The sequence below is a fragment of the Lepidochelys kempii genome, chromosome 12 (assembly GCF_965140265.1).
Source record: "Lepidochelys kempii isolate rLepKem1 chromosome 12, rLepKem1.hap2, whole genome shotgun sequence".
Classification (NCBI taxonomy): Eukaryota; Metazoa; Chordata; order Testudines; family Cheloniidae; genus Lepidochelys; species Lepidochelys kempii.
This window is the reverse complement of record NC_133267.1, coordinates 18,437,466-18,464,255: the sequence shown is the minus strand read 5'-3', so window position 1 is coordinate 18,464,255 and position 26,790 is coordinate 18,437,466. Positions and strand designations below refer to the sequence as shown.

Here is a 26,790-nt window from a genome sequence, read left to right as displayed (position 1 = left end):
AATCGCCTGGCTGCTGGTTACGCGCAGCCAGACACCAGGGTGGTTAGAAGAGCACAGGAGGGCGCGGTACGCATCAGAGAAGCTTTGAAAACCAGCTTTGAAAATCAGCTTTATGACTGACCAGGCTACGGTGTGAAAGTTCTATTTGTTTCTCCTTGATGAAACCCCCCGCCCCTTGGTTCACTCTACTTCCCTGCAAGCTAACCACCCTCTCCTCCTCCCTTTAATCATTGCTTGCAGAGGCAATAAAGTCATTGTTGCTTCACATTCATGCATTCTTTATTCATTCGTCACACAAATAGGGGGACGACTACCAAGGTAGCCCAGGAGCGGTGGTGGAGGAGGGAAGGAAAATGCCACACAGCACTTTAAAAGTTTACAACTTTAAAATTTATTGAATGCCAGCCTTCTTTTTTTTGGGCAATCCTCTGTGGCAGAGTGGCTGGTTGGCCGGTGGCCCCCCCCACCGAGTTCTTGGCCGTCTGGGTGTGGAGGCTATGGAACTTGGGGAGGAGGGCAGCTGGTTACACAGGGGCTGTAGTGGCAGTCTGTGCTCCAGCTGCCTTTGCTGCAGCTCAACCATACACTGGAGCATACTGGTTTGGTCCTCCAGCAGCCTCAGCATTGAATCCTGCCTCCACTCATCACGCTGCCGCCACATTTGAGCTTCAGCCTTGTCTTCAGCCCGCCACTTACTCTCTTCAGCCTGCCACCTCTCCTCCCGGTCATTTTGTGCTTTCCTGCACTCTGACATTATTTGTCTCCATGCATTCGTCTGTGCTCTGTCAGTGTGGGAGGACAGCATGAGCTCAGAGAACATTTCATCACGAGTGCGTTTTTTTTTCTTTCTAATCTTCACTAGCCTCTGGGAAGGAAAAGATCCTGTGATCATTGAAACACATGCAGCTGGTGGAGGGAAAAAAAAAAGGGACAGTGGTATTTAAAAAGACACATTTTATAAAACAGTGGCTACAGTCTTTCAGGGTAAACCTTGCTGTTAACATTACATACATAGCACATGTGCTTTCGTTACAAGGTCGCATTTTGCCTCCCCCCCCCACCGCGTGGCTACCCCCTCAACCCTCCTCCCTCCCCGTGGCTAACAGTGGGGAACATTTCTGTTCAGCCGCAGGCAAACAGCTCAGCAGGAACGGGCTCCTCTGAATGTCCCCGGAAGAAAAGCACCCTATTTCAACCAGGAGACCACGAATGATATCTCACTCTCCTGAGGATAACACAGAGAGATAAAGAACGGATGTTGTTTGAACGCCAGCAAACATACACTGCAATACTTTGTACAATGATTCCGAGTAAGTGTTACTGGACTGGAGTGGTAAAATGTCCTACCATGAAGGACGCAATAAGGCTGCCCTCCCCAGAAACCTTTTGCAAAGGCTTTGTGAGTACATCCAGGAGAGGCGCCAATGCCGAGGCAAAGTAATCCTTTTACATGCTTGCTTTTAAACCATGTATAGTATTTTAAAAGGTACACTCACCGGAGGTCCCTTCTCCACCTGCCGGGTCCAGGAGGCAGCCTTGGGTGGGTTCGGGGGGTACTGGCTCCAGGTCCAGGGTGAGAAACAGTTCCTGGCTGTCGGGAAAAGCGGTTTCTCTGCTTGCTTGCTGTGAGCTATCTACAACCTCGTCGTCGTCATCATCATCTTCTTCGTCCCCAAAACCTGCTTCCATGTTGCCTCCATCTCCATTGAAGGAGTCAAACAACACGGCTGGGGTAGTGGTGGCTGAACCCCCTAAAATGGCATGCAGCTCATCATAGAAGCGGCATGTTTGGGGCTGTGTGGAAGTCAGCAGGGTACTTTGGCCAGGAAGGTGCCAGTACTCATGGGGTGCAGCCTTCCACATGCCTTCTGACCCTTTTGTGCAGCCATGTCCGCTTCCTCTCTGCGGGAGGGGAGCAAGATGGACAGGAAGCTGGGTCCTGGCAGCTAAGACAGCCCAACTGCTGTAGGGAACAGAAGGCTTTCTCAACTGCCACCTGGTTAATACCCCTTCTCCTCAGCCCATGAGTTCTGGGCACCCCTCTCTCCTCATCCCCTATGAGTAGTTGGCAACATTCCCCCTGTCTGCCTCCCTTTATTTTTAATTCTTACCAATTTTCTCCCATTTAAGTTTTTGAATATAAAATGATACATTCCAAGGAAATTAGAACAAACAGAACTAAGAAAAAAGGCCTTGCCTATCTATACTGTGTTCTGAATTCACAATGTTGTTATGAAGAGAAATCCATTGTTTGTGAAGTGCTTAGATGATAATGATTAGTGTAATAGAAAAGCTTTTAAACAATTATTTCTCTCCATCATGTTCATATACAATGCAATAGGGTTTACTGATTTTTCTGCCACTGCTGTGCTAGCTAGAGGCAGGAAAATCAGCACAGTTACAGCGTATGGGAACATAAGAGATAATTTTTTGTTTAAGTTAAATATATGGAGGTAGTATTTTAGTCAACTACTGAATGGGGAACTAGTTATCAACACCCCAATTTAGAGGAAGAAGATCTGCATGTGGAATTAGGACCTATCATTAGAGTAGAAGAAGAGAGGGCAGTAAATCGGTTAAAAAGTGGAAAGGCACTGGGTCTGGACAACATCCTAATAGAAGTCCTTAAGGCAAACTCAAAGAACATTTTAGACATTTTGTTAGGCTTCTTACAGATGATATGGGAAGAAGGAAAAGTACCAAACAAGTGGAAAAGTAGTCATATGTTGAGACTGCCAAAAAAGAGAGACGTAAGTCGGTGAAAGCTGGAGGGGGCATTTGATTGTTGTCTGTCCCAAGTAAAATACTTACACATTTTACCCTAGACCAGGGTTTCTCAAACTTCATTGCATCGCGACCCCCTTCTGACAACAAAAAAATACTAAAAGACCCCAAAGGGGTGCCAAAGCCTGAGCGCCCCCCCCCCCCGCCTTGGGGGGTGCTGAAACTTGAGGGCTTCAGCCCTAGGTGGTGGGGCTTGCACTTCATCTTCAGCCCCGAGCCCCAGCAAGTTTAATGACAGCCCTGGCAACCACATTAAAATGGGGTTGCGGCCCGCTTTAGGGTCCCAACCCACAGTTTGAGAACCGCTGCCCAAACTAAAGAAAGCAGTAGATTTAAGGCTATGATAAGAACAGGCAGGGTTCTGACAGGAGAAGTCATGCATAGATCACATAGTAATAGAATAGCAACCATCATCAGAGTGTTATACCAATAAAATAAAAACAAGCAGGATCTTATTAAAGGGAATAAGGCAAAATGCCACATTTATTGTGTATACAGAAAGAATCATAGTAAGCAGTTAGTTATAGCTATAACATTCCATTCAGTTTCATATTTATTCACACTTTCATTCGTACACACACAGAGACAGGTTCTGCAAGGTTGTTGTCATAGTTACCAACCTTAGAGTTGCTTGTGCTAAGCCACTGGCAGGTGGCCTGGGCATGAGGAGGGAGCGGGGCCTTGTCAGATGCTCATCTGATGCTCCTGGAAGTTGGTTTGCAGAATCAGACCCCAAAGGTCTCAGTTTCTAGAGTCCATTTTTATAGGAATTTCTTCCTGTGCCAGTCTATAGGAATTGCTTCATCATGCTGTTGCTGAATCAATCAGCAGATGGCACATTCCTGATGGCTCCGTGCTGCCAGATGTTATCTTGTTCTTCGGTTTTCCCATTCTTGAGGCTGTTGGGTGGATTCCACTCTGCCCTCTGGGGGTCCTCTGGTTGTTTCCACTTGATGCCTTCTTCGGCCAATGGACACTGGATTCTTAGGCTGGGACCTCCCTGATCATTCATTTATTTAATAATTTTATTAAGATAATGTTGAAATAAAAAGAAAATGGTACAGAGTTTAGGTATAGAAGTTTCTGGTTATCAGGCAATAAGGTACAGATTATCAAGGGGTGCAAAATTTGGTTTAGGAACGGGTGGCGTAAGGAATACATAATCTGCAATCTCCCTGATTGGGGATAAAAGTTTAACCTGTCAAAGTACAGACATTGAGATATGGGGGTATGTTGTCCATATAATGGCTATGTTCAGGTGTGGAGTATAATGGGTGGATACGATGATGGGGATGGATCTACCCTCATTTGGTGGGATTTAATGTTCAGTGAGTTTATGGTTCCAATTCATACAGTCCAATGGAAAAAGCCTCTCAGTCCCTTTCCCATAGTGGATGCACGATGTCATACTGGCTTACACCTCCTGGTACTGTCGGTGGCCGATGATGTGTTCAATGTAGATGTCCCTGGACCATCGGATGGTGTCCGAGACCATGAGGCGCTGCATGAGCCGTGCGTAGCGTCGACCAATCCCACAAATCCGCAGCACACGCTCATTGCAGGGGTCCCAAGCGCCCAGGGCTCCGACAATCAGGGCATCCATATGCACCTTGTAGCCCTTTGCTCTCAGGGTGTCCGCCAGAAGGGCGTATTTTTCCAGCTTACGAGCTCGGGCTTCTCAGAAGGCCAGGGTCCTGTTCTCTAAGGAGACCATGATGTTGACCAGGATGATCTTTTTCTAGGCCTCGTCAGTGATCTACACCAATCATCCATCCACATACAATCTCTATCTCTATTTTAATCACAATTGTTAACAAAGTGAGATAAATACAACCAAAGGGCGGAGAGTCTCTGTGCTGTTTCTGTTGTTACAAAGTATTGCTTTGAGTCTCTCTCTGTGTGAGTGGTTGTTGTTACAAAGTATTGCTTTGAGAACAGACTCTGTCTTAAGATTCATAGATTCATAGATATTTAGGCCAGAAGGGACCATTATGATCATCTAGTCTGACCTCCTGCACAATGCAGGCCACAGAATTTCACCCACCACTCCTAAAAAAGACCTCACACCTATATCTATGCTATTGAAGTCCTCAAATTGTAGTTTGAAGACCTCAAGGAGCAGAGAATCCTCCAGCAAGTGACCCGTGCCCCATGCTACAGAGGAAGGCGAAAAACCTCCAGGGCCTTCCAATCTGCCCTGGAGGAAAATTCCTTCCCGACCCCAAATATGGCGATCAGCTAAACCCTGAGCATATGGGCAAGATTCATCAGCCAGATACTACAGAAAATTCTTTCCCGGGTAACTTGGATCTTACCCCATCTAAAAACCCATCACAGGCCATTGGGCCTATTTACCATGAATATTTAATTACCAAAACCATGTTATCCCATCATACCATCTCCTCCATAAACTTATCGAGTTTAATCTTAAAGCAAGATAGATCTTTTGCCCCCACCACTTCCCTCGGAAGGCTATTCCAAAACTTCACTCCTCTGATGGTTAGAAACCTTCGTCTAATTTCTAATCTAAATTTCCTAGTGGCCAGTTTATATCCATTTGTTCTTGTGTCCACATTGGTACTGAGTTTAAATAATTCCTCTCCCTCTCTGGTATTTATCCCTCTGATATATTTATAGAGAGCAATCATATCTCCCCTCAACCTTCTTTTAGTTAGGCTAAACAAGCCAAACTCCCTGAGTCTCCTTTCATAAGACAAGTTTTCCATTCCTCGGATCATCCTAGTAGCCCTTCTCTGTACCTGTTCCAGTTTGAATTCATCCTTCTTAAACATGGGAGACCAGAACTGCACACAATATTCCAGGTGAGGTCTCACCAGTGCCTTATATAACGGTACTAAAACCTCCTTATCTCTACTGGAAATACCTCTCCTGATGCATCCCAAGACGACATTAGCTTTTTTCACAGCCATATCACATTGGCAGCTCATAGTCATCCTATGATCAACCAATACTCCAAGGTCCTTTTCCTCCTCTGTTACTTCTAGTTGATGCGTCCCTAGCTTATAACTAAAATTCTTGTTATTAATCCCTAAATGCATGACCTTACACTTCTCACTATTAAATTTCATCCTATTCCTATTACTCCAGTTTACAAGGTCATCCAGATCCTCCTGTAGGGTATCCCTGTCCTTCTCTAAATTAGCAATACCTCCCAGCTTTGTATCATCTGCAAACTTTATTAGCACACTCCCACTTTTTGTGCCCAGGTCAGTAATAAAAAGATTAAATAAGATTGGTCCCAAAACTGATCCTTGAGGAACTCCACTGGTAACCTCCCTCCAACTTGACAGTTCACCTTTCAGTAGGACCCGTTGTAGTCTCCCCTTTAACCAATTCCCTATCCACCTTTCAATTTTCCTATTGATGCCCATCTTATCCAATTTAACTAATAATTCCCCATGTGGCACAGTATCAAACGCCTTACTAAAATCTAAGTAAATTAGATCCACTGCGTTTCCTTTATCTAAAAAATCTGTTACTCTCTCAAAGAAGGAGATCAGGTTGGTTTGGCACGATCTACCTTTTGTAAAACCATGTTGTATTTTGTCCCATTTACCATTGACTTCAATGTCCTTAACTACCTTCTCCTTCAAAATTTTTTCCAAGACCTTGCATACTACAGATGTCAAACTAACAGGCCTATAATTACTTGGATCACTTTTTTTCCCTTTCTTAAAAATAGGAACTATGTTAGCAATTCTCCAATCATACGGTACAACCCCTGAGTTTACAGATTCATTAAAAATTCTTGCTAATGGGCTTGCAATTTCTTTTGCCAATTCTTTTAATATTCTTGGATGAAGATTATCTGGGCCCCCCGATTTAGTCCCATTAAGCTGTTTGAGTTTCGCTTCTACCTCAGATATGGTGATGTCTACCTCCATATCCTCATTCCCATTTATCATGCTACCATTATCCCTAAGATCCTCTTTAGTCTTAAAGACTGAGGCAAAGTATTTGTTTAGATATTGGGCCATGCCTAGATTATCCTTGACCTCCACTCCATCCTCAGTTTTTAGCGGTCCCACTTCTTCTTTCTTTGTTTTCTTCCTATTTATATGACTATAGAACCTTTTACTATTGGTTTTAATTCCCTTTGCAAGGTCCAACTCTACTTGACTTTTAGCCTGTCTCACTTTATCCCTACATATTCTGACCTCAATAAGGTAGCTTTCCTTACTGATCCCTCCCTTCTTCCACTCCCTATATGCTTTCTGCTTTTTCTTAATTACCTCTCTAAGATGCTTGCTCATCCAGCTTGGTCTACAACTCCTGCCTATGAATTTTTTCCCCTTTCTTGGGATGCAGGCTTCCGATAGCTTCTGCAGCTTTAATTTAAAATAATCCCAGGCCTCCTCTACCTTTAAACCCATAAATTCTTCAGTCCAATCCACTTCCCTAACTAATTTCCTTAATTTTTGAAAGTCAGCCCTTTTGAAATCAAAAACCCTAGTTGCAGATTTATATTTGTTAATCCTTCCATTCAGTTTGAACTGAATTAGCTCATGATCACTTGAGCCAAGATTATCCCCTACAACCATTTCCTCTATGAGGTCCTCATTACTCACCAAGACCAAATCTAAAATGGCATCCCCTCTAGTTGGTTCAGCAACTACTTGCTGAAGGAATCCATCAGCTATCGCATCTAGGAAAATCTGAGCCCTATTATTATTACTAGCACTCGTCCTCCAGTCTATATCTGGGAAGTTAAAGTCTCCCATGATCACACAGTTTCCATTAGTATTTACTTTATTAAAAACATTAAAAAGGGCTCTATCCATATCCAAATTAGATCCCGGCGGTCTATAGCACACCCCAAGCACTATCCCAGGGGAGGCTCTAATAGTTTTCTTCCCCAATTTAATTGTTGCCCAGACAGACTCAGTCATATCCATTTCATCGCTTCTTATTTCTTTACATTCTATCTCATCATTGATATACAATGCTACTCCACCACCTTTACCTTTATTTCGGTCTTTCCTAAACAGCACATACCCTTCAATACCTGTAGCCCAGTCATGACTACTATTCCACCAGGTCTCTGTTATACCTATAATATCTGGTTTCACTTCCTGCACCAGTAACTCTAGTTCCTCCATTTTGTTACCTAGGCTCCTTGCATTAGTGTACAAACATCTTAATTTTTGCTGTTTGGCCTCACTCACATTCTGTACCCTATTAGGCACGGTTATTTTACTACCAGTATAACCTATTAGACTTGTATCTACACTGCCCTTCCTCCTACCTACAGCTGTATCCATTCTTACTTCATTTTCTTTCCACTCTATGCTAAATTCTGGCGTGGAGATTACCTGGACATCTCCCAACCATCTCCCCCAAATTCCTAGTTTAAAGCTCTCTTAATCAGTTGTGCCAGCCTCCATCCTAGAAGTCTATTTCCTTCCCTACTCAGATGAAGTCCATCCCGAGAGAACTGTCCTCTATCCATGAATGCCTCCCAATGGCCATACATCCCAAAGCCCTCCTTATAGCACCACTGCCTAAGCCATCTATTGATAGTCATAATCTTGTCACACCTTTGTTGCCCTTCTCTAGGAACAGGCAGAATCCCACTAAAGATCACCTGAGCCTCAATTTCCTTAAGCGTCCTCCCCAGCCTAGCATAGTCTCCCTTAATACTTTCCAGTGAGAATCTAGCCGTATCATTTGTTCCCACATGAAGGATAATTAGGGGATTCTTTCCCGCTCCCTTTAGAATTCTTTTGAACCTCAGGTCTACATCCCGTATCTTAGCACCTGGAAGACAGCACACCCTCCTATTTTCTGGATCAGCTCTGGTTACAGGCCTATCTATTCTTCTCAGTAAAGAGTCCCCAATCACATAGACCTGCCTTTTCCTAGTGACGGTGCTATTCTCCAGTCTATCCCCTGTTCCCTCTGGCTGCAAGTTCTTTCCATTCCCATTCTCCCGTGTAATCCTTTTTAACCCATCCTGTATCCTCCTGGGGCTCATATTTGGTGTAATCTCCATTAACTCTTCCCCTTTTCCTATAGGACTAACCACTTTTCTCTTCTTCCTTGCCCTATCACCTTCAGTGACTACCTGCTGAGCCCCTTCTTCATTTTCCAACTCTGCAAACCTATTCTGAAGCTCTATTTCTCCTTCACTAGCCCGTCTTTTCCTCTGCCTAGTTCTTTTAGTCACATGCTTCCACTGACCACTTTCCTCACCCAGTCTCCCCTCAGAATTCCCTAGTCCTGCTTCCATCTGCAAGTCTGAGCTTTTCCCTTCAGATACCTCATGTCTTTGCTCCATAATCTGCTCAAACCCCTTCCTAAACTCTACCAGACTTTCCACCTGCATCTCCAAACCTCTGATCTTTTCCTCCATCAGCTCTATCAGACGGCATTTCATGCAGAGAAAACTCTTACCAGGTGCCCCCTCCAGGATCATGTACATACCACAGCTTCCACATCCAGTCATCTTCATTGTGTCATCTGCTACATGGGTCACTCCCACTGCCACCTCTGAATCTCTCATAGCCTTCCCACCTAAATCCTGTTAATCTGGGAAACACAAACCACACCAAAACACCACCACCCACAGCAAAACCAAACCCCACACAAGCACCACAAGACAAACTCCCCTTTCAAACTCCCACTCAAACTCCCCTGTTTACAGCTCTGTTCGCTAGCTCCTGTGCTGCTGCCTGACTGGCTGCTACCTTTATAGGACCCCCAGTCAGTGAAGCCCCGCCCCCTAATCAGGGCTCAGCTTCTCTCCCAGCACAAAGCCCCTACACATACAGATACTAACAATACAAAACCAAACACACACACAAATACCTTCTCCTCCAACAGAACTCCCACTCAAACTCCCCTGTTTACAGCTCTGTTTGCTAGCTCCTGTGCTAACACAATTAGCAGCCAAAAACCAAGAGACCTCCCTCTTAATTAGTAATACCCTGGAATTTAAACTATGGGAAATCAAACTCCTTTATGATTTTAATACAGAACTTCTTTAATATGATCCAACAATAGAACTGTTGATTGTATGGCAATCATGGCTTTACACGAATTTAATAGATTTCCAAAAAGTCTTTGATACAGTGGATAGAACAATCTTATGGAGTCTGCTGTGCCACTATGGAATTCCTCAGAAATTTGTGAATATTATTCAGAGCTTGTAAGAAAATATCACATGCCAAGTAATACGTAATAGAGAACTGACTCAGGGCTGGTTTAGACTGGGAACTTATATCAACATAGCTACGTTCTCAGGGGTGTAAAAAATCCACACTTGAGGGACCCGTTGCTCTGTAACTTGGCAATATTACATAACATTTGTTGATTAGTACTTATTCACAGGGTAAGAATGTCAGGTTTTCGTTTCTGGTGTCAGATTTAGGAAAATAATCTTGACTCTCTTCTCATATAAAATAAGAAGTTAGAATTCCAAACTACAGTGCTTCAGATTGTAGAATGCTGTCAAGGCTGCTGAGGTGTTACAGTTTCTCAGTGCTTTTGTTTTTGGAGCTTTGGTGTTATCAGCACTATCAGAGAATGCAGCCTACTAATTTAGCAGACCTTGATGTTACTCATAGAGAAAGGTGAGGCATGAATTGGTGACAACGGCATTTGGCCAGGTTTGTTGCCTTCAAAGCACAGTCCTAATGACTTGCACAAGTACGTTACCACATGAGTGCCCTGTGGCAAGAAGCAGCTCAGTCAGCAGTGGGAGGCTTTGCTGTCCCCTCAACCACCCAAAGGGTTATGGCAAGGCACCCAACATTTATAGACTAAAACAAATAACTGGGATGAACAACTTACATGTTTCATGACATTTGTTTACCTCCTCTTGTTCCTGATATCTCGAACAAAACTTCCCTATTCATTGTTCTGTCAAACCATCTTATCTTGTTCTAGATTGGGGTGTATTTGCACTAGCTTTCTAAAATGTGTTTACGTAAATATCTAGTGCCTAGTACACTAGCAACAACTTTGCCAAGTTCATGTACAGAACAGTGAACTTGTAAGCATTTACTTTAATACATGACCTGACTTTGGTTCACAGCCTTTGGTTCAGGCCTCATAATAATGATTTTTTCATGTTCAGGAAAGAAGTATTTCAGGAAAGAGTAGCAAAATGGCTAGTGTATTTAGGAATTAAGTGTTGTAGTTTGAGAAATCTGTGTTTTACAATCATTTGTACAACGGTGTTGTAGAATAATTACTCTGTCTTTGGTGCCCGTTATGCTTATGATTTTTTTTCTTTGGACAAGTTTTGTTCATGTACAATATTCATCAATTATTCCAGTGTTTTTAATATTCTTTCCTGTATAAATAATTTTGTCTTAATTTTAAAAGCTAGCATTAATATGTTTTAGAGAGCTAGTCTTTATATTACAAATGTAACAACCACTATCATAGCGAAACATGTTGATTTGCAATTACTGCAAATCCAAAGTATTTTGGAGTCCAAGATCTTAACGTTTTCCTGCAAAACTCTCTAGTCTGTCTAAGGAACTACTTAACATTTTCCTGCAAAATTTTCTAGTCTAAGGAACTACTGTATATTATGTTCATCAAACCTTCTAAATGTACATTTTATTTAAACATGTACAGCACTTGAGAAAGAGTATGAGGTTTTGTGGCCATGCGTTTGCTGTACTTATGTTTGGTTAAGTTTAATGTGTCTATATATGTTTAAACATATGTAGGTAAGTGGATTTACCCTGTTCCTAACACAGTATACTGGATAGTAGGCTAAACTTAACCCATGCAAAGGAGTTATCTTTATTGCTAAGATAAATAATACAACATAAACCTCAACCCAAACTTTCTTCTGAGCTAGGCTGTTCTGAGGGTTTCATTTTCTGCCAAACTCCTGTCCCTGCTCCTATCTCCCTCTGTGTTAGGGGGGAAAGACAAATTGTTTTATGCTCCTGGTATAGTAGGATCCATCTGATCTGACCTCAGGTTGTTATGAGTAGTGACTGCATTAATCTAGGGAGTGCTAGTACCTGATACCAATATGTGAGCAGAAGAGCTTTGCTTTTCCATGCACGATCTCAGAATATGACACCCTGTTATAGCATACTTTATTAGCTAGGTTATAATTGTAAAAGAATACTGTAGGACAAACAGGTAACATAACTGTTATTGCAATATTGCCTTACAAACTGAGTATACTAACACTGTGCAAAATGGGTAAAGATGTGACTAGTCTCCTAGTGATGTAGTCCCCAACAAAGTGTGTTTTCCCTTTTAGTTTCAAATAGCTGAAGTCTGATGATGATTGCTTGCTGACGCATCAAGCCAAAGAAGATGAACACTGCCAAAATTTGTTGGCAAAATACATTTTTGGTAATATTTGACTTATAGATAAATTCACTGACATTTAGCTGTTCTCTCATCCCAACTTATTTTGAAAAAACAAAAGTACTAGTAGGAGTGTCTATCTCTATCTATCTGCACGGATTCTCAAACTGTGGGTCGGGACCCCAAAGTGGGTTGCGACCCTGTTTTAATGGGGTCATCATGGCTGGGATTAGACTTGCTAGAGCCCAGGGCTGAAGCTGAAGCCTGATCCCCGCTGCCTGGGACTGAAGCCCAAGTGTTTCAGCCATGAGTGGCAGGAGTCAGGTTTCAGCCTCAGCCCTGGGAGGCAGGGCCCAGGTTGCAGGCCCCCCTGCCCAGTGTTGAAGCCCTTGGGCTTTGGCTTTGCCTGCTCCCCCTCCTTGCAGCTGGTCACCGAAAGGAGATAGAGGAATGGGAAACTGTCATCTGTACCATTATTCAGTGACTTCAGTGGCAATATCCTCTCTCCCCCAGACATGAATGAGAGTTAAGGAAACCTGCAGCAATGGGATCTGCCCCCCACTACCAAGAAAAAAATCAGCGAAGTTTTAATTCTGCTTATTTTAATATTGGAATACATAGGGTTCATCTTTAATCCCCACCATTCTTTTTACTTCCCTTATTACTGACTGCACCACCCAAGCGTGGGACGGGAAGATATCATTGTGATGGGTTCCCCCCAGGGTACCACCTGCACTGGGTTATGACTGAACCCCCCTGACCCACCAGCCTGTACACTGTACTTCTGTGACCAACCTACTTACAGATAGGGACACACCCAGCTTCAGTTACATGCAAATGTTGTGATCAGCTCTGCATGGAAAGGGTCCCGCTAAGGAACTTCCCAGCGACTCAGGCACACCTCTCCCCCACACTCCAAACTGGAGTGTAAACCCAGACTTAAACCGTCTTATGCTGCACAGGGAACTGTACAGCATAAGCTCATAAAATTCACCTCCTCCCTCAGTGTGAAGAAGAATATACAGCTTTCTGCCCTGAGTTATGACTCCCACAAACTGGTTTTAGACCAAGCAAAAGCAAGTTTATTAACTCTAAAAGATAGTCTTTACGTGATTATATGGGATAGTTAACAGATCAAAACAGATTGCTACCATATTTCCTAGGTAATCTCTGAAATGCTTCCAGTTCCACAGGAAGAACTGCAGGGTCTCAATGTGTGGATGAGATGATGGTGTAGGGAGCAGGGGTTAAGATTTATTAGCAACTGGGGAAACTTTTGGGAAAGGGGGAGCTTATACAGGAAGGATGGGCTCCACCTTAACCAAAATGGAACCAGATTGCTGGCACTTAAAATTAAAAAGGTCATAGAGTAGATTTTAAACTAAGGGCTGAAGGTAAAGCCTACAAGTGAGGAGGAGCACATGGTTCAGACAGAGACATCCCTTAGGGGAGGATCTATTAATGGAGATTCTCTATGTCCTAGTAAGGAGGAGAGGATGGAAGATGATAGAATATAGGTAGCAGGATCTGATGAGAAACAGTCAAATGAAAAAAAGTCCCATTCAATTACATCATGTAATGGCAGACAGCTGAAAATTGACACATTTTTAAAGTGCTTATGTACCAATACTAGAAGTCGAAATAATATGGGTGAACTAGAGTGCCTCGTGTTAAATGAGAATATTGATATAATAGGCAACACAGAAACTTGGTGGAGAGGGGATAATCAATGGGACACAGTAATATCGAGGTACAAAATATATCAGGAGGAGAGAACAGGTCGTGCTGGTGGGGGAGTAGAACTATATGTGAAAAAAAGAATAGAATCAAATGAGGTAAAAATCTTAAATGAACCAAACTGTACCATCGAATCTCTATGGATAGTAATTCCATGCTCTAATAATAAGAATATAGCAGTAGGAGTATATTACTGACCACCTGACCATGATGGTGATAGTGACTGTGAAATGCTCAGGGAGATTAGAAAGGCTATGTAAATAAAAAACTCAATAATAATAATAATTAATAATTAATAACAATGGGGGATTTCAAATATCCCCATCTTAACTGGGTACATGTCACCTCAGAACGGGAGGCAGAGATAAAGTTTCTTGACACCTTAAATGATTGCTTCTTGGAGCAGCTAGTCCTGGAACCCACAAAAGGAGAGGCAATTCTTGATTTAGTCCTAAATGGAGCACGGGATCTGATCTAAGAGGTGAATAGTCCTGGACCGCTTGGCAATAGTGACAGTAATGTAATTAAATTTAACATCCCTGTAGTGGGGAAAAACCATAGCAGCCCAACACTAGCATTTAATTTCAGAACTACAGTAAAATGAGGACGTTAGTTAAATAGAAACTAAAAGGTACAGTGCAAAAAGTGAAATCCCTGCAAGCTGCAGGGAAATTTTTTAAAGACACCATAATAGAGGCTCAATTTAAATGTATACCCCAAATTAAAAACATAGAGAACCAAAAAAGTGCCACTGTGGCTAAACAACAAAGTAAAAGAAGCAGTGAGAGGCAAAAAGGCATCCTTTAAAAAGTGGAAGTTAAATCCTAGTGAAGACAATGGAAAGAAGCATAAGCTCTAGCAAATGAAGTGTAAAAATGTAATTAGGAAGGCCAAAAAATAATTTGAAGAACAGCTAGCCAAAGACTCAAAAAGTAATAGCAAATTTTTTTTAAGTACATTAGAAGCAGGAAGCCTGCTAAACTACCAGTGGGGCCACTGGACGCTCGAGATGCTAAAGGAGCACTCAAGGACGATAAGACCATTGCGGAGAAACTAAATGAATTCTTTGCATCGATCTTCACGGCTGAGAATGTGAGGGAGATTCCCACACTTGAGCCATTCTTTTTAGGTGGCAGATCTGAGGAACTGTCCCAGATTGAGGTGTCCTTAGAGGAGGTTTTGGAATAAATTGATAAACTAAACAGTAATAAGTCACCAGGACCAGATGATATTCACCCAAGAGTTCTGAAGGAGCTCAAATATGAAATTGCAGAACTACTAACCGTATTCTGTAACCTATCATTTAAATCAGCTTCTGTACCAAATGACTAAGGATAGCTAATGTGATGCCAATTTTTAAAAAGGGCTCCAGAGGTGACCCTGGCAATTACAGGCTGGTAAGCCTGACTTCAGTACTGGGCAAACTGGTTGAAACTATAGTAAAGAACAAAATTGTCAGACATATAGAGAAACATAATTTGTTGGGGAAGAGTCAACATGATTTTTGTAAAGGAAAATCATGCCTTACCAATCTACTAGAATTCTTTGAGGGGGTCAACAAGCATGTGAACAAGGGGGATCCAGTGGATATAGTGTACTTCGATTTTCAGAAAGTCTTTCACAAGGTCCCTCACCAAAGGCTCTTAAGCAAGGTAAGCTGTCATGGGATAACAAGGAAGGTCCTCTTATGGATTGATAACTGATTAAAAGATAGGAAACAAAGGGTATGAATAAGTGGTCAGTTTTCAGAATGGAAGAGGTAAATAGTGGTGTCCCCCTGGGGTCTGTACAGGGACCAATCCTGTTCAATGTATTCATAAATGACTTGGAAAAAGGGGTAAACAGTGAGGTGGCAAAATTTGCAGATGATATAAAACTACTCAAGATAGTAAAGTCCAAGGCAGACTGCGAAAAGCTACAAAAGGGTCTCTCAAAACTTAGTGCCTGGGCAACAAAATGGGCAGATGAAATTCAGTGTTGATAAATGCAAAGTAATGCACATTGGAAAACATAATCCCAACTATACATATAAAATGATGGGGTCTAAATTAGTTGTTACCACTCAAGAAACAGATCTGGAGTCATTGTGGATAGTTCTCTGAAAACATCCACTCAGTGTGTAGCAGCAATCAAAAAAGCAAACAGAATGTTGTGAATCATTCAGAAAGGGATGGGTAATAAACAAAAAATATCATATTTCCTCTGTATAAATCCATGGTACACCCACATCTTGAATACTGCATGCAGATGTGGTCGCCACATCTCAAAAAAGATATATTGGAATTGGAAAAGGTTCAGCAAATGGCAACAAAAATTTAGGGGTATGGAATGGCTTAAGTATGAGGAGAGCATAATAAGACTGGGTCTTTTCAGCTTGGAAAAGAGACGACTAAGGGGGGATATTATAGAGGTCTATAAAATCATGACTGGTGTGGAGAAAGTAAATAAGAAAGTATTATTTACTCCTTCTCATAACACAAGAATTAGGTGTCACCAAATGAAATTAAAGGCACCTGGCATTTGCCACTGTCAGAAGACAGGATACTGGGCTAGATGGACCTTTGGTCTAACCCAGTATGGCTGTTGTTGTGTTCTTAAATAAACAAAACATGCAAACTACGGTTAATATACTACATAGATCCGATATAAATAGCAAATCCTCACCCTAAATGATGATACAAACAGGCTGCAGATTCTTAAGGGGCAAGCTGCACTAACTTATAACCTGGAGTCCCCAGGTGTTCCATTCACAGGCTAAAAATCCCTTTAGCCTGAGCTCAGCACTTTCCCCCAGTTCAATCTTTGTTACTCAGGTGTTTCCAGAAGTCTCTTTGGGTGGGGAGTCAGTGAAGAACCATGATGATGTCACTCCCCTGCCTTAAATAGCCTTTGCATCTAGTGGGAACCCATTCTTTCAAAGCTTGGTTCCCACACCAGTCAGTGGAAAAACACTGATATCCCAAGATGGAGTCCAGCACCAGGTGACCTGGTCACATGTTCCTATAGTGTCACAGCAGCCGTGAGTCCGAGGCTGTCTGCAGTGTTCTCAGGAAGGCTCCCCCGTGGGAAATAAGCTTCTTCTAAGGCCTATTGTTTTCTCCTAATGGCTAATTAACTGGAATGGGCCCTTCCCAGCCAGCCATATAGACTGAGAGCCTTTTGCCTAGTGGGCATTATCCAGGTATACCCACGTTTGTAATACAGATGCATAGTCAATTTTCCTAACTTCAGATACAAAAGTTGTACATGCATACAAATAGGATAATCATATTCAGTAAATCATGTTTCCAATGACACCTCACATGACTTATCTTGCATAAAATACATTATGATTGTTATCATATAATATCGCTGTGAAGAATATGGGGCACACTGTTACAATCATATTCTTCGTCGTCCTCCTCTTGGACACCATGAAGCAATGAAAGAGGCTCCCTATCAGCTGATCTCCTGGTGGAGGTAGGGAAAAGGACAAGTCAGTTACCGAGAAATACACACATGCACATATACTGCTGAGACAAGCTGGTAACGGCTGCTCCTTTTCCCATCCAGTGGAGCTAACAGCTGCAAAGTTAGATTGCTGGAGATGAAAGTTAGATAGTGGAGAATAGCAGGGCCATTTTCATGTCTGGAACAATGGAACTGTTCAGGAATGAGAACAATGTTTACTATAGTATCTTTGGGATGAAATGTAAAACTCATCTCTTCACCCTAGCTTTCCTAGGATCAAAAAAAACCTACTCTGTGGAACATGGAGGTGAGAAGAGAGAATTTTTGTTTACCTTTTCAGCTTGAGTTAATTTCATAAGGTACTCAGATACCACAGTGGTTAAGGTACAATCAAAACCTAGATAGAGAAACCCATAATCATGACTTATTGTCACCTATATCTATGAATAATTTCCTATTTTCTAGTAGATTTTCATAATCTAAGACTAGATGGTAATTGAATAAATTGTGCCATTCTTTTTATTTTCATGGAAGGATGTGCTGCATATATTTATATTGAGCTAACATGACAGAACTTGTTTTACATGTCAGAGCTGTGTTAGAATGAGTGGTTAGGGACAATGCCAGTGTTTCCACGCCCCAAACTTTATTTTAACTGTTACTTATAGGGCTTAATTTCTTCTGCTCCCTAACAGTTATTTTTGATACAATTCTTTAAAGATCAAGATGTTAGATTTTTTTTTTTTTGGCACTGATGTTCTAGCACATTACTTTAATACCCAATCATTTGCATTCCTAGCTTCATTAAGGCTTTGTGTAAATTAAGTTGCCAGTGTTTTGGGGAGTGTTTTTTACCATATTTAATAAAAATTGATTTTACAAAGAGGTGCCTTGAGGTTGGGAACACCATACTTCACAAGGAAAAAAAACATAATTGGGTGGCAAGTATAATTATGCAGTCTAAAAAACATACCATTTTCTTTTTAAAAATACAAATAAAAAATGTTGGCATATTTCAGTTTCCTTTGAGTTTTTTTTCTTTTCCTCATAGGTGTCCTTCATTCAAAACCTGGTGTTTTGTGTGGAAAGAGCATACCGAGTACCTGACTTTGGTGTCTGGGAAAGAGGAAGTAAATACAACAATGGCAGCACAGAACTGCATTCAAGGTAACTGGCAAAACTCTCAGTGTGTTTTGTTTATTTAAATGCATGTAATGTGAATGCAAAGAATTCAGGAAATGTATCAAAATAGAAATAATTGAAGTAGTGTTCCAATTTCTTCTAAAAATGTATTGTCTAGAGTGAAATTAGTACTCATGAAATATGCCACATTGAGGCCTTCTGGAGACTGAAGTCTATACCTCATGAGAAATATGAGCACAGTTCTATACCTACATTCCATGTGCAAATAACAAGATACACATGTAAGTAGTTACTTGTGCATCCAAATTGCTGTAATTGCAGCTGCATATGCATTTTTACTAAAATTTACCCAAAGCCTTCTGCTCATTATGGAGCAGTTATAGCACATGCTTTGGCAGTCTAAGATTCCCATTACCATACCACCTGTATCTGGAAGACCAGCTCTCTGAGTTTAGTGCCCACTGCACTGGCGAACTAAAGTGCAGGCTCCAGCCAATTTGGGGATCACTGCAGGAGCACCAGATCCTATGTAGAAGAGGGGGGCCACTGACGCTGGAACTGTTTTCTGTTTTGTCCTCCTCCAGAGTTCTTCATTTGTGACTCTTTTTTCTGGCCATCTGATATTGAGGATATGTCTAAGGCAGCTGCTTTTTAAAACTTTGAGTTTAGATATTAAGGACTTAACAAATATGCAAATTACAGCGCCATAGTAAGACCGACTTTACAACGGTGTTAAATATTCAAAGGTTAGTTTGGGGGGCAAGATTTCTGTTTCTCCAGATTAGCTGTAGAGTTACAAAGACATGTCTGGCTTTTGCTATTCTGACTTCGATGTCTAAGTGTGTTCCACCTGTAGTACTTACAGTGCTGCCAAGATGTGTGAAATATTGGACCTCTTCTATCTCAATTTGTATTTCTGTTTGTATTTCTTGTGGAGTATTGATTCTCATGGTTTTAGTTTTTTGTGTGTTGATTTTCAACCTTACTAATTGTGCATAGCCTGGAAGATCATTTGTTTTGGCTTGCATATATCTATATGGTGAGGGATAGCAAGTTGTCATCCACAAAGTCAAGGTACTCTAACTTCTATGTGAAAGTCGATTTGTATGACACTTGGTTGTTCTGTGTCTTTCTCATTAACCAATCCACTACCAGTAAAAAGATGATGGGTGACATAAAATGTCTTTTTCTGATGCCTGGGGAACCTTGAATGACTTAGTTAGTTTGCAGTTGTGTATGTACTTGGCATGTCATAGTTTCATAGAAGCTCTAAATGATGTTCACAATTTTCTGAGGGATTCCATAGTGTCACAGCAGCTTCCATAAGACTTTTCTATACACTGTTACAAAGGCTATTTGAAATCTATAAAATTCATATTAAAGTAATGGCTGCCATTCACTGACAGTTCTGGTAAGAGGTCCTAATTTGACATTCACACCTTCTCCTATCTCTGTGTCTGGCCACTGGCTCACCAGTCAGTAGTCCACTTAAGTACTACCTCCATATATTTAATTGTTCTGCGGTCTCATTGTTTTGAACTGGTTGATTGGTATGTGATTTTTCGTCCTGTCAACTGTAGTAATGTTGTACAGTTTCTTCATGTCATTTATGCTGCAGTGGTCTGTCACATCTGCTGCCATTTTGTCTATAAGTCTTTTTGTTGGAATTATAATTGACACCGGATATTACCATGACACTAATTTAACCATAAATTCCTTTATTAAATCCAGAGGTCAAAATAGTATTTGTACAATTGCTTTAAACTTGCCTAAGAAGTCAAAATAATAAGCAGTTTATTATGTCCAAACAGTAATAAAACACTTATAAACATTTGATCAAGATACTTACCAGTGGGCTAAACCCAGGGGTGCTTAAACCCACAATGTTCAAGCAGATATTAGCAATGAAACTTTCACTTTTTTGTACCCATTAACAAACTAGTGATGTCATTGCCAATTATCGGACCATAGCTATGTACAGATGAAGCAGTTTCTTATATAGCCAATTCTTTACTGCATCTGGTACCCAATTAACTGTTTTATTTCTCTTATTTCAGGCCAAACCTTAAATAAGATAACACTGGTATTTCAAAGTCACTACAAGTTTAACACAACAATTCTTCCTTCTCATGATTTCATTCTTTTTGATTCCATGCTTTGGGCCTTTTGTTCATGCTATTATCCCAAATCGATTTAAAACCATAGTGCACCCAAATCTAATATGGGCCTATATTCCTACACTTTCCTACACTCTTTTTTGGTCTCTTTGTTCTTCACAGTATATTCTTCCTCTAGTCGGTGTGTCTGTGATCTTGTTCTTGCTTGATTTAATTTCAGTATAATTTTGCATCTTCTTCTTTCTCCCATGTATCCTCAAATGACCATTTGTTTTGATGTTACTTTCTGAATTCCAGCAGTACTTCACACGTTTTAGTGAAAGTTCCTTTTACCTGTTCAGTTTGCTTTCTATGTTCCATCATCTTCGTCTTCAAGCACCTGGTATCTATTTGCTAGCTCAATTCTAAACTCTTCTTGTGTTGTCATCTGTTTTAGCTTGGTGATGTTTTAACATGTGCATCTCTGTTATTCAGATATCTTATTTGTTCTTATTTTTATTCTCAGTTTAGCTACCGCTAGTGCATGGTCCATTCCCACTATGCACATCTTCTAGTGGAAGAAGCAATGTTTGTGCTGAAAGACAAATGAAAACTTTTAATTTTTGTATAAGTTATTTAAATTCAAATCTGAAGCTTCCTCTGTTCCTATTTATTATCTAAATTCTTAAAGCATTGCAGCATTGATTTTATAAGTTGTCTTGATTTTTTTTAAAAAAAAATATTTGTCAGCTAGGATGCATGCAGCCTTTAAACATCTGGACTCTCATCCATCCACTTCCCTCTCTGAGATCATGTATCAGAAAATATAGACTATAATGTCCTAAAGCGCAGGCTGAAGGTATCATGAAAATCTGAAGGAAATCATTGTTTCCACCTGTCCATAAGTTCAGAATTATAATTTCTACATCCCTCCTATTACATCTACCTTGATCATCATCTCTAGAAACAAAAAAAGAAATACTGTGGGTACCTCTCAGCTACCTCTAGTCTGAGTTGAGGCTTCAGACGTCATTTGGTTTCTAGAGTAGTGATATGTTAAATGTCGGGTTGTTGACCTAACTCACTTCAAACATGTACAGTATTTGAATGTCAGGTTGAGCTCTTTAATTCCAAGAGTGTTTCAAGAATTGTACTACCAAGAATATCTTAACTTTCATGTGGGCACATCATAGACTACTGGATAACGTAGACCTCCAGAGTCTAATTGCTTTATGATGAGAATGTCTGTATACTTATTAGCTGTGATCTTTTTGTTATCCATGTCCTCTCAAAAGAAAACTCTGAAATCAGATACAAGCATTATTTGTGCTCTATTAGCTATAAAGTCAACAGAGCTGTGGCTTTTTAGATGACAATTGTAATAATTTTTTTAGAGAAAATGGGCTTACAAAGGTAGATTAAAAGAAACATGACGATAGTCTGACACAAATGACATCCATAGTATGTAGGATTTGCCATAATGGATCAGTACACTTATTTTAGTGTGCAGTAATTTTACTTAATTTAGTTGCATGATGTGGAACTCCATGTGTTGTGAATCTCATTGCATTAAAAACTGCTAATTATAGGTACGTCCTTCCTATACTTAGGTGAAGTCTTGTTCACATAAACTACAACACATACAAAAAACAAGCAAACAAAAATCTAAAAGATTACACTGTGTTGCAGTAGTTCCTCTTTCTTTTGTGGTATATGAAGTCTAAAAATGCCAGTCCACATCAGAGCTCACCCCTACTGTCATCCACTCATACAAAAATAAATTAAAAAAGCTTCCCATTGAAAAATCAATGCTCCAAGTTATAGCCTTCATTTGTCTCTCCCAGTGTTTTCAGTGTCTCTTTTGTGCTGTTTGTGTATTTAGGCTGCAAGCTCCTCGAGCCAAGGACCAGAATGTCTTTGTTGTGCCATATGGGACTGAGCTCATTGTTGTTCCCAAAATAACAATGATCTTCGTAGCTTGTTTTTCTAAGCTGAGAAATAGAGCTTTGACTTCTTTTATCCATCACAGAAAGGGTGTAAGCTGCTGCCCTGCCCATCTCCCTGCCCGTGCACAGATATCCTTACTCTCTCTAATTCAGGGATTGGCAACCTTTGGCACGTGGCCGGGACTGTTTGTTACCTGCAGCATCTGCAGGTTCAGCCAGCCACATCTCACACTGGCCACGGTTCGCTGTTCCAGGCCAATGGGGGCTGCTGGAAGCGGCGGCCAGCACATCCCTCGGCCCGTACCGCTTCCCGCAGCCCCCACTGGCCTGGAACTGTGAACCACGGCCAGTGGGATCTGCAATCGGCTGAACCTGCGGACGCTGCCGGTAAACAAACCGTCCTTCCAACAGATTTCCCTGACAGGCTGCGTGCGAAAGGTTGCTGATCCCTGCTCTAATATCTTTTGGAGGTTTTTTCCTTTAATTCTTCATGGGAAAGAGCTGAGTTCCAATTTCAGTCACAGATGAGGAAAAATGGGAGAGAAATGTGCATTGAGGGATCTGTGTGGATGAAAAAAAGAGACTAGGGTACTCCAAAATACTCCATGCATTGCCTCAATGTACGACCACTCTGGTCGAGTGGCATAGGAGAATATCGGAAATAATTCAGGAAATGTGTATAATGCTACTCAAGGCTGTAGGTGAATTGTTTGTCCATGCCTCTCTAATGGCTATGGTTTATGAAGCAGGCTCTTAAGCCTCAGTACACTTTTGACACTGGATTCTTGTCACTTAAATCTGAGTGATTATTCCTGCTCATAATTTGTGCTTTCTTTCAGAATTGGAAGTTAGTTCTTGTCATTTTTAATTGATGTAGGCTTCTTTCATACAGGATACTGTCTGATATAAAGTAATTTGAGTGATAACCAAAAAGCCCAGCCTGTGATGAAGAAGATGCAAATATCTTTGAAGTATTTACAAAAGGCTAGTGTTCTAGTTTAGATTAGTTTCAAGTTGGTGATAATTAGTTTCTAATTGCCACTGAATGGTGAAAAACTCTTTGGACCAGATCCTCACCTTTATAAAGATGCTACTACACTGAAGTCAGCTTTGTTGATGCAGTGTTGATTTGCACATGCTGGGGATTGAAGTCTCTATTTCTAACTAAAGGATTTTGAAGTTAGCACAGAAGTCAGAAATCATTGTGAAGCAGAAAGATGTAGAACTTTTTAAAATACTTTTACATAACCCTGGAAAAGATGGGGTTCCTCCATTCACAGTTTCAGGATAACTGCAGCTGTGTACTCTCTCTGTGTTCCAATTCAGGAATGAACAGTCAGGTCTCCAGCCATGACCTGTATCTGAGCCTGGACCCATGTCCCACACTCCCTTCCAACCAGGGGTTTTAAGGCTGCAGAGCCCCATGCCAAATATTATGATATACCCAGCAAGGCAGTCTGCCTGTTGGCCCTCACCTATCCTTTTCTTTCTCTCCAAGGTCTATGACCAGTGTATGCCAGTAGGTACAGCAGTGGTTCTCAACCCACAGGCCACTTGTGGCCCAATCAGCACATAGCTGTGGCCCATGTGACATCTTCAAGTCCGTACAGGTAGTATATATACTGTGTGGATGCAGTCCACAGAACACCGAGAGCTGCATATATGACCCACAGTGGTAAATCGGTTGAGAACCACTGAACTACCCGTTACCACACACACCTTTCTTTCTCAGCAAACTACATTTATTCTTAGGATAAAAGCATCATAGAGAAAACATTAAAAATAAAATTAAAGGGCCTATAATATTTACTAAATATACCAGAAGTTTTCCATCAGTCCTGTGAGCTCTAGTAGGCCAAAAGAATTCCTTTTTCTGAATCAAAAGAAAGACCCTTGAGTCTGTTTATACTCAGCTTTTATATATTCCAAGTTTGTTCTTTGACTATTGGTCTCTGGAAAACCTGTTTTGATTTGAACCAATATATGCAAATCACCCCAAGGGGTGGTACCTTTCCAGAGTTTGTTTACAGTCTCAGCAATTTGCCTTACTCACCATTCCGAGCACACACACTTTTTACTTCCTGAAGAAGCTGTGATAGTCTTCTCCACCATGGAGTTGCATATAATTCCTGGCCCAGAATGATATATTAACCATTCATAAACTTAATACAGTATGGTCCTCAAAAATACTTGATCTGCTTGCAATATCTGTCTCATCTCCATTCTTTTACTATTGGATTTCTCAATAGGGGAAACTCAGGTCTGCTTTTTTCTCTGGTTCAAAGGCAAGCATTGTAACACCTTTGAGAATAGTATGTTTCCTTACCCATGTGTTTGAGCTTCTGAAAAATTACTTTGTCCTGCAACCATTTGATCAAGATGTTCTCCAAGCATCTCCTGAGTACTTCTGCAAAAAATGTTTCTTTGACATCTGCCATTTGATAGGATGTTTCTAGAACACAGCATCTCCATATCCTAGGTCAAAAAGGCATAGGAATCTTGATCTTGTGCTTCTTTGTTGAGCATATCATATGCTGCTGTCATATTGTTTGCCCCTATTAAGATTGTTTTGTTGGTCTGCCTGGCTGCTTAAAATGGAGTGCCTTTTTAACATATATTTTAATCACACATATATATGTGCAATATCTCTATGCTATTGGACATTATTTCTGTCACCGTTTGTGATGTTCATTTTAACCCCACAACTTGTAGGTGCAGGAAAAAAAGTGCAGGTGTAGATGAGAATCCTGATATTCTTGGGTTTATCAAAGGATTCAGACAAATGCTAATTGAGGACCTGTTACTAAATTTAATGGGAACTAACAGTTCAAGCATTTTTCTTTCAAAATAATTTATGTGCATTAGGCTAAATACATGCTAAAATACATTATCTTGAACTGTTATGTTTAGAGGGAAACAATCCAAGCGAGGGGACCTGGAACTTTTTATTGTCTAAGATTTTGATTAGCAATTAGCAACAATGTACAAATTTTAGTGCCTGCTTTCCATTCTTTCCTTTAGTTTATGGGACAGATGTAGCAATTTAAAACTGTAATTAATGACATTTTAGTAACTCAGTTAACTTCGTTGTCATGCCAGTAGCATTATGGAATGCAAATGTTAGTTAAATTAATAAAGACATGGATTTAAGACCAAAAAAAAATATTAGATCCAGGTCCTGACTACCCCAAATCTCAAGAAGGGTTGGATCAGGTTTTGTTTTGAGGCCATCTACAGATAGGACATCTTTCACAATGAGAATAGAGTATACTGAGTTCCTACAACATGTTCATCTTGTGCTGTTGTCCATGCTAAAGGGGAAAAGAAGGAAAAATTCCTTAGAAGTTATGACCAGAGCTGTATATTTTAAGACCGTATTTCTTACGATATTAATTCTTAGGGTATGTAATGTACAAATGACCCAAGAGAAATGAACGTAACATCCCTAATAGCGGAAACCCTATTGTGTTTTATTTTTCTGACTTCTCCAACAAGAAGTTGGAGGATTGAGCCAAAAGAAATCTGATGAGGTTCAACAAGGATAAGTGCAGGGTCCTGCACTTAGGACAGAAGAATCCAATGCACCGCTACAGATGAGGGACCAAATGGCTAGGCAGCAGTTCTGCGGAAAAGGACCTGGGGTGACAGTGGACGAGAAGCTGGATATGAGTCAACAGTGTGCCCTTGTTGCTAGGAAGGCCAATGGCATTTTGGCATGTATAAGTAGGGGCACTGCCAGCAGATCGAGGGACGTGATCGTTCCCCTCTATTCGACATTGGTGAGGCCTCATCTGGAGTACTGTGTCCAGTTTTGGGCCCCACACTACAAGAAGGATGTGGATAAATTGGAGAGAGTCCTGCAAAGGGCAACAAAAATGATTAGGGGTCTGGAACACATGACTTATGAGGAGAGGCTGAGGGAACTGGGATTGTTTAGTCTGCAGAAGAGAAGAATGAGGGGGGATTTGATAGCTGGTTTCAACTACTTGAGAGGTGGTTCCAGAGAGTATGGTTCTAGACTATTCTCAGTGATAGAAGATGACAGGACAAGGAGTAATGGTCTCAAGTTGCAGTGGGGGAGGTTTAGGTTGCATATTAGGAAAAACTTTTTCACTAGGAGGGTGGTGAAACACTGGAATGCGTTACCTAGGGAGGTGGTAGAATCTCCTTCCTTAGAAGTTTTAAGGTCAGGCTTGACAAAGCTCTGGCTAGGATGATTTAATTGGGGATTGGTCCTGCTTTGAGCAGGGGGTTGGACTAGATGACCTCCCGAGGTCCCTTCCAACCCTGATATTCTATGATTTTAAGTAATTAATGATTAAATCTTCAAC

At 41.0% G+C, this 26,790-nt stretch overlaps 1 protein-coding gene across 6 annotated transcripts in view; it reads left to right on the top strand.

Annotated features, from left to right (window-relative positions):
* Positions 1 to 26,790, top strand: part of PHKB (phosphorylase kinase regulatory subunit beta) — a 209,795-nt gene that overhangs the window by 76,575 nt on the left and 106,430 nt on the right. For 5 of the 6 annotated variants that reach the window (XM_073307739.1, XM_073307737.1, XM_073307738.1 and 2 more), the window contains one exon: positions 18,326 to 18,441. In XM_073307739.1, coding sequence (XP_073163840.1) covers positions 18,326 to 18,441 — 116 coding nt within the window. Of the gene's footprint in view, positions 1 to 12,037; positions 12,133 to 18,325; positions 18,442 to 26,790 lie in introns of all 6 variants that reach the window. The other variant, XM_073307741.1, reaches the window with a different exon arrangement.